The 8,975-nt window shown below is 45.3% G+C and overlaps 1 protein-coding gene across 1 annotated transcript in view; it reads left to right on the top strand.

Moving 5' to 3' along the window:
• Positions 1 to 835: 835 nt before the first annotated feature.
• LY75 (lymphocyte antigen 75) overlaps positions 836 to 8,975 on the top strand; it is a 74,183-nt gene continuing 66,043 nt past the window's right edge. The window contains exons 1-2 of the mRNA XM_034786533.1: positions 836 to 1,010; positions 6,106 to 6,477. Coding sequence (XP_034642424.1) covers positions 926 to 1,010; positions 6,106 to 6,477 — 457 coding nt within the window. The 5' untranslated portion in view covers positions 836 to 925. The remainder of the gene's footprint in view (positions 1,011 to 6,105; positions 6,478 to 8,975) is intronic.

The following is an 8,975-nucleotide window of genomic DNA, read 5'->3' as shown; positions in this document are numbered from 1 at the left end:
GGCTGGTGCTGGTCCCTATCTCCAGCCCTTTGGCAAGTTCAGAGGTGGCAGAACCCCCTCTGATTGGCTGCCTGCCCCACTTACCCACCTCCTGGGGAAGAGCAATCAATCAATCAGAGCTGCTATAGGAAGGGTGTGCTCTCTCTCTCTCTCTCAGCACCACCAAGCCATTCTCATAGGACCCCAGAAGCTCCCTCCTCCCCCTTCCTTCTTGTGAACAGCTGGACAGGCCTCTGCTTCTCCTGCTCCCTCCTGGGCCTCGGAAAGGGCAGAGAGGGTGAAGTAGGGTTGCCAATCCTACAGTATTGCCTTGGAGTCTTCAGGAATGAAGGATTATTATCTTTAATTGAGGATTATCATGTGACGAAACCTCAAGGAATATGTCCAACGAAAATTGGCAACCCTAAAACAGCAGCTGAAGATGTACAATCGTATGTACTCCTAGCCCAGAAAGGGGTTAAGTTGACTGATGCGGGGGCTGGAGCTGAACTGATGGGGAGATGACATGGGGGATGAGAGGAGGTGACATGGAGGGCTGCAGCTGAACTGCTGGAGACTGATGGGGGAGTAGAAATAAATCCTGTGCTTTTAAAGCTTCTCACACTGTTCCTTTTATGTGTGCCTCAGTGAGGCCCTTGTTCCCCTTTGCACCCCAGCCAGGGGCCTGAATGCCCTGAGAGGTGTGATCTTAAGTAAGGTCCGTAGTGAAACTAGTAGGGTAAACGCCTTAGACATGTTTTCGCCCGGCAACAACTTACCCGCCCAGCCTGGAGTCAAGGAGAACACTGATTGGCCCCAGCCTCCTCCAATGGGTTGCAGCGAGTGCCCGTGGGACTGGGGAGTGTCACTGCGCTGGGAAGCGCTCGGGGATCTCTCCGGGGGTCGGGCAGCTGCCTGTCGTGCTCCGCACTCGCCCTGGGAGAGGATGAGGAGGGCGCCCGGGCGCTCGCTGGCTACAGGCTGGGTGGCTCTGCTCGCAGCCTGCTGCTTTGCGCGCGGGGCATCCGCAGGTAACGCACCGCTGGACTTTTACCTTTACCTGCTTCCAGGCACCCCCCCGGCCCAGGTCCCTGGAGCAGCAGGGCCACAGCCCCGGGGAGCCTGAGCCCAGCCCAGGCAGCTGGGCACCGGAGAAGACTCGGGAGCTGGGGGGGGGGGGGAGAGTATCTGCAAGGGGCTGCGCTGTCCCATCTGCGCTTTGGTGGCGCATTTAGTTGCAACTTCAGGACACTTGGGGGAGCGGGCGGACAAACGCCTGTAACTAGCTGGGAGGAGCGGGCGCCTGTGGCGAGGGGCAGGATCCCCTAGTGGGAAGAGATGTGCGCCCCGTGCAGAGGTGAAGGGGTCCCCACTGGGGGGAGGGACCGTCCCAAGGACAGGCGAGAGGGCCCCACCGTAGGAGTGAGCGGGGCAGGGCTCAGCTTAAACGCTAATTCACTTTTACTTTCATTCCCGTCACATTTGCGGCGAGTCCCCTCCGCCTTCTCCACCATGTAATCGTCCCCTTTGCATCTCCAGAAATAACACCGCCCTAGACGGGCCATGTCCTGGCCTCAGTACCTGGAACAGAAACACCCAGGGAAACCCAGCCCCGAGAGATGAGAGTTCGGGTCCGCAGTATAAGGAAGTGGCGCAGCCCTCTGCAGCCGGGGAATTTCAGCTCGTGTGTTTGTGTTTGTTCACTGCTAGGCGAGGCAAAGCAAACTCTCCTGCTAGGGCCAAGGAAATGGAAGAAGTTTAGTTTCGATATAATGTGACAAGGGCAAACCAAGGTATTAAAAGCAGTTGAGGCAAATAGGGTAGATAGCAAAGTCCAAAGAATTGCGGCCTGCTTAATTCCTAGTCTGTTTCACTCTGAAAGTGACCCTACTGCTAGAAAAGTGCTGATGTGTTTAGGATTGGGGCATTAGGGAGTTCTTCCAGTGTGTAGTCCCGCTCTCAGGTGCTGGACAAATTCTTCTGGCAGTCAGGGTGGATCCTACGCAGATCAGCTGCTGAGTTGTTCATCCAAACAGGGATATTTTAGAATATTAAGTATTTGGTGTGGCAGATTAGATTTCATTGGGCTCTAAAATTTAAAATAGTCTAAGGCTGATTTCTCATGATCTGATTACCAATTTTATTCATACACAGGTTGGTTGAACAATTGACAGTTGTTACAATTTCATGAATGTTGTCATCTGATGTTCATAAAAAGGACTTTGAATTCATTTGTAACTCTACTGAAAAAAGGTCCACATCACCAAAGCCATTTCAGGTATTCCTGTTGGTAGACTCAGAGGAGAAGCCAGAGATTGAATAGATTCTAGGACTGGAAGGGACCTCAAGAGGTCATCAAGTCCAGTCTCCTGCCTTCATGGCAGGACCAAATACTTTCTAGACCATCCCTGATAGACATTTATCTAACCTAGTCTTAAATATCTCCAGAGATGGAGATTCCACAACCTCCCTAGGCAGTTTATTCCAGTGTTTAACCACCCTGAAAGTTAGGAACTTTTTCCTAATGTCCAACCTAAACCTCCCTTGCTGCAGTTTAAGCCCATTGCTTCTTGTTCTATCCTTAGAGGCTAAGGTGAACAAGTTTTCTCCCTTCTCCTTATGACACCCTTTTAGATACCTGAAAACTGCTATCATGTCCCCTCTCAGTCTTCTCTTTTCCAAACTAAACAAACCCAATTCTTTAAGCCTTCCTTCATAGGTCATGTTCTCAAGACTTTAATCATTCTTGTTGCTCCTTTCTGGACCTCTCCAATTTCTCCACATCTTTCTTGAAATGCGCTGCCTAGAACTGGACATAATACTCCAGTTGAGGCCTAACCAGAGTAGAGCGGAAGAATGACTTCTCGTGTCTTGCTCACAACACACCTTTTTATGCATCCCAGAATCATGTTTGCTTTTTCTGCAACAGCATCACACTGTTGACGCATATTTAGCTTGTGGTCCACTATAACCCCTAGATTTCTTTCTGCTGTACTCCTTCCTAGACCGTCTCTTCCCATTCTGTATGTGTGAAACTGATTGTTCCTTCCTAAGTAGAGCACTTTGCGTTTGTCTTTGTTAAACTTCATCCTGTTTACCTCAGACCATTTCTCCAATTTGTCCAAATCATTTTGAATTATGACCCTATCCTCCAAAGCAGTTGCACTCCCTCCCAGTTTGGTATCATCTACAAACTTAGATATTGGCATAGCAAGTATGCTTATTAAGTCGTTGATGAAGATATTGAACAGAGCCAGTCCCAAAACAGACCCCCGCGGAACCCCACTTGTTATACCTTTCCAGCAGGATTGGGAACCATTAATACTCTCTGAGTACGGTTATCCAGCCAGTTATGCACCTACCTTATAGTTGCCCCATCTAAGTTGTATTTGCCTAGTTTATCAATAAGAATATTATGCGAGACCATATCAGATGCCTTACTAAAGTCTAGGTATACCACATCCACCGCTTTTCCCTTATCCACAAGACTCGTTATCCTATCAAAGAAAGCTATCAGATAGAGAAGGTGCCAGTAGATGGAGAGCTGAGGCATGCTGGTTGAAGTCGTGTGGGAAACTTTTCTAAATTCACTTACAACAGATTTTTTTTTTTCAAAATCCACTGTCCCTATCTGTATCCTTTACTATCCAAATGGCTTGGAAAAATCACATTGCCTTCCAGCCTGGGAAAGCTTGCCATAGCTGCAGATGCTGCTTTTCACATGCCCAAGAGACAACCAAAATGCACAATATATCTTTTTCTCTTTCTTTATCTCATCAGGTACTACTAAGGTGCTTATCAGAACAGTATCTAAGTGCTGATTACATCTCAGTTGTAATTTCCAATCTCTGCAGATGTTCCAACATAGTCAGATCCTGAGAAGAGAAGGATTACAACTCAAGTGGATACTTAAGCTATGATTTCTTGGTGTTTCTCTGTTCTGCACTTCTAGTGGAAGTACAATCTTTTAAGAATCATAGCTATGTAGGGCTGGAAAGGACCCTAAGCAGATATGACCAGATATGACCAGGCCAAACATGAGTGGACCTGTGACATCAGCCAGGCCACAATGCTTGGAGTAGGAAACCGAGCCCACCCAGCCCTGTGGAACAGGAGCCACAGGAGCTGCTGCTCTGGGGTGTGTGTGGGGCAGACTTGCCGTGCAACCCCCCTCCCCCGAGCCTCTCACACCCCCAGGAGTAGGACCCATCCCACTTTACCACTTGAAATGGGGGAGGTACGTACTCCTCTGCCAGCATAGTTGCGACAACACTAGGGGTTTTGCTGCCAGAGCTGGGGTGTTTGAATTTTTTCACACTCCTAGCTGACATAGCATATGTAAACATAACTTTATAGTGTAGGCCTTGCCTATAGGACAGTTTTATCATAATACTGATATAGTTAAACTGGTATAAGCCTGTGGACACTCTTATTCTGGTATAAGAATTGTTTGTTTGTTTTTTCAGTTTAGCCTCAAATCCTTCCCAACTGACATAAGATATATTGAAAAAAGGCCAGTCAGTATCCACATGGGAAGTTATACTAGTGTAACTATATCCTTTTAAATCCACACCTTAGGTTATACCAGAAAAAACTTTCCCATATAGGCAAAATCTAAGTCACTCTTGAAGGGACCTAGGCTCCCTAATTCTTCTGAAAATGTTATCTTAGTCCTAAGGCTGGTAAGTGTTGGGTAAATATTTCAAGCCCTGGTTAATTGTATGTTTTATGGTTGTATGCATATTTCCAAATTGTCCATTATTATATGATGGTTATTATTAATTAATATAACAGTAGCAACCAAGAACCCCAGTCTGGATGCGGGTTCCAATGAGCTGGACACCATACAGCCACACATTTAGAGACAGTTCCTGCTGATTAGCAGATAAAGATGATGATGATCATTATTTATTACTGCTTGTGTATCAACTACAGCGTGCTAGTTGATTTACCACAGGCATGCAAACAAGGTCCCGGTCCCAGGCAGTTTGCAAATCAATCCAACATTTGATCCAGTGTGCACTGACGTCAATAGAAAGACTCCCATTGACCTCACTGGGCTTAGCTCAGCCCTGACATTGTAAACTCATTTTATGCACATTTAGAAAGAATTATTTTTGTTTTATTAACGGAAATTTTTCACTAAGGAAGATGAAATTAAATGTGCTACTAACACTAGGGTTTATGTAAGTTGTGCCAGTGGTAAGTAAGACTGTGATTTTGTCACAGAGGTCACAGAAGTCACAGTATCTGTGACTTCCAAAGACCTCCGGACTTCAGCCCGCCGCAGGGGACCCCTGCAACCTCTCACCACCATGGGCGGCAGGGGATACCCGCAGCTTCCCACCGCCACAATGGCAGTGGGACCCTTCAGCCATCTACCGCCATCTACCGTCATCGACGCGGGTACCCGGCAGCTCCCAGCTGCCCTCAGCCCCCGGCTGCTGCAGCGGCAGGGGGACCACAGCAGCTCCCCATCACGGGCAGCAGGTAGATCCCTGCAACCCCTGGCCACCATGGGTGGCAGGTCATCCCTGCAGCTTCCCACTGCCGTTGCAGCAGGGGCAGCAGGGGGACCACCACAGCTCCCCACCATCGTGGCAGCAGAGTCACCCTGCAGCCCCCAGTCACCCATGGCATTGATCCCTGCAGCTCCCCGCCACGGCAGGGGGACCCCCGCAGCCCTCCACTGTTGTGGTCAGCAAGGGGATCACTGCAGCTCAGCCGTGCTGCAGAGTGTGGGGGGACCCCTGCAGCTCCCAGCCTAGGTGAAGGGGGACCCTGGCGCTCCAAGCCCCCATGAGTGGTGAGGGCCCCAGAGCTCCTATCCAGCCCCTCAGCTGCCCAGAGGTTTCCCATTTTGTCATGGATGTTTTTAGTAAAAGTCAGGGACAGGTCACGGGCTTCCCTGAATTTTTCTTTATTGCCCTTGACCAGTCCGTGACTTTTACTAAAAATATCCATGACAAATAGTCTCAACCTCCAATGACAAAATCTTAGCCTAAGTGATAAGCAATCATATATGTACTGCAATTGCTAGTCCTTTCTGGTAGACCATATCAGAACTTGTCTTAGTTTTAAAAACAAAATTTCCCATGTAAATCACACATGTGTATTTATATATAGGTAATGGTGCATTTACCATTCGCCATGAAAAAACCAGCAAGTGCCTACAAGTTAAAAACTCACAGATCATGGCAGCAGACTGCAAGGAGACAGATGAAACTTTGTGGAAATGGGTCTCCCAAAATCGCCTTTTCCACTTGGGATCCCAACAGTGCCTTGGATTAAATATAGCCAAACCAGCATCTCCATTGAAAATGGTTAATTGTGATTCACAACTTCTGCTGTGGTGGCGATGTGTTGATGCTTCCATATTTGGTGCATCCCAGTACAAACTGACTTTAAAAGACAATGTTGTGACTGCAAGTATAAATTCGTCAGACACCTGGAGAAGAAGTAACTCTTCCGATGATATTTGTGAATACCCTTACCGTGGTAAGTCTGTGGTTTTGATTTTGTTCTGGAAGAAGTAGGAGATACGGTGATGATTTTCACTAACAATATGTGGGAGTATGCCAACTTCTAAGCGTTTGAAAGACTGATAAAGGAAGGAAATGTTTGCCCCAGAGAGATAATGATGTTCAGGAACTGCAAATTTTATAAAGTGGTGTTTATTGATTGATTAATTACAGAGAAGTGGTGTCAAGTAAAAGGCTAGTTTTATACATGTACACCTACCATTCTTTTGATAGCATCCCTTTCATATATGAAACACTAGCCGCCTCCTAGCAAGACTGTAGTTGATAGGCCTTTTCCTGTCCCTGTTTAAGTCAGTGGAAGTTTTGCCATTAACTTCATTCAGACCAGGATTTCAGGGTTTTTTTCTTTCCCTACCACCCTAAATCTGTTCTTGACACTGATTAGTAGGAGTGGTGATCTGAAAACTGTGTAACTGGTTATCTGCAATATTTTTTGCATTTAAATAAACAATATTTTAACCATGATAATTGGTGGATCACTGTGCGAAAGTTCACGAGTAAATAGTTTTTCATGGAGAAAGTGTAGATTGACCTACTTTTCTCCATAACAGCATTATTTTAACTTTTTTTAAAAAGTCAGACCCTTAATAACAAACCACTAGCTGCTTGGTTTGAAAAAAATAGGCCTGGATTGTATCTTTGCCACAAGCCCTGTATAAAAGGCAGGAAATAGCTGCCTCTGGAGTAGTGCAAAGAAAGAACAGAGAGACAGGTTTTGTCTTTAGTAGTTTATTCTCTGCTATCTAGGAAAAGGGGAATAGTCTGCACACTGTGCAAAGCCAAAAACAGTACTAGTTCAATACCAGACAGCTGCTGAGCTGATTGGAAGATGATCTCATGCAACATGCTCCAAAACTCTCTATTATTAACTATTATTTTATTTATTTTATTTATTATTAAAATGCTTTGCATTGATGATACACACAAATAAAGACAGTCCCTGCCTTTCTTTCCAGGATCTTCTTCACTCTTCTCCTTCTTGGTGCCATGCAGCTTACCAAAATTACTGCCACTGCCATAGCTAGAGTAACCTATTATAGGGCTTCTGATTTTCAGTTTTATCCAATAAACACCAGTAAAACATTCCTGATACAGAAAAGGAAAAAGAAATTGGTGTTTATCCAATAAACACTAGAAAACACAGAAATTGTTACTTGTATCTAAGGGCTTGTGTACATGGAGCAGCTAGATGAACTATAAGGGTGTGATTTCTAAAGTGCACTACTGCGTTGTGCATTAATTGGTCCATATTGATCCTGCTGGTGCACATTAAAGGTTCCCTAGTGCACTTTAACATAGTGCTGTTTGAAACAGTACTATGTTAAATAGCACCAGGGAACATTACAAAAAGCTTACTCATGACAGTATATAATATACATTATTCATATGGTATATGTAAAAAGAAAACCCCGAAAATCCCATCAACATCAAACTCAACAATTACAAAAATAACCCCCAAAATGAAATTAATATACCCTATAAAACAGAAGCCCTATATATTGTTATTACTTTATTATTATTATTTATTATTTTATTTATTTGCATTGCAGTAGTGGCTCAGGTCAGGGATTGGGGCTGCATTGTGCAAGGTGCTGTACAGACATATGATGAAAAGGATGGTACTGCCCCCAACAGGCTATACAAGCTTTTATATGACAAGAGACAACAGATGGATATAACAGACACAGTGACAATGAGACTATTATGTTTAGCATAAGAAGCAGTGGTTAAAGCACACCAGCTGCTTTGTTATTGTCAAGTGTTCTGTAGGCAACATGGCAGAAGTGAATTTTTAGAGGGGTTTAAAGGAGGACAATGTGTCAGCTTCATGGATTTTTACAAGGAGTTCTGGTCATGCGTACTTACCCTGCAACTCACACGTGTTTGCCACAATAGGAAGAGGATCAGCTTCCTATACCTATTTGGAAGTTGTAGGGAACCTATGCCCACAGTGACAGCTTCCAGCACTGTTTTTACAACTATTGTCACGATAGTAAATGAGCACCTCGCAATCATCCATGGATTTTATACTCACAACAACCCTCTTAGATAGGGAAGTATTATTATCCCCATTTTACGGATGGGGAATGAGGCACTGAGAGACACGGGTATTTAAGTGCCTAAAGAGGCAGATGAACACTGAGGCCCAGATCTTCAAAGATATTTAGGTGTGTGACTCACTTAGGTGCCTTAAATACCTTTTGAAGATCTGGGCCCTAGTGTGATTTACAAAAGTACCTAAGGAAGTTGGGCACCTGTCTGCATCTTTAGACATCAAAATACCTTTGTAAATTTGGCCCCAAGTAACTTACCCAAGGTCACACAGAAAGTCTGTGGCTAAGCCAGGAACTGAACAATGGTCTCTGGAGTCTCAGTCCAGTGCCCTATCTAGTAGACCATTCTTCCTCCCCTCCAAGAGATTCCCCTATCAGAGATCTACTGGGGGAATCCCTT

This window comes from Trachemys scripta, chromosome 11, assembly GCF_013100865.1.
Source record: "Trachemys scripta elegans isolate TJP31775 chromosome 11, CAS_Tse_1.0, whole genome shotgun sequence".
Classification (NCBI taxonomy): domain Eukaryota; kingdom Metazoa; phylum Chordata; order Testudines; family Emydidae; genus Trachemys; species Trachemys scripta.
This window is presented reverse-complemented; position numbering and strand designations above follow the sequence as displayed.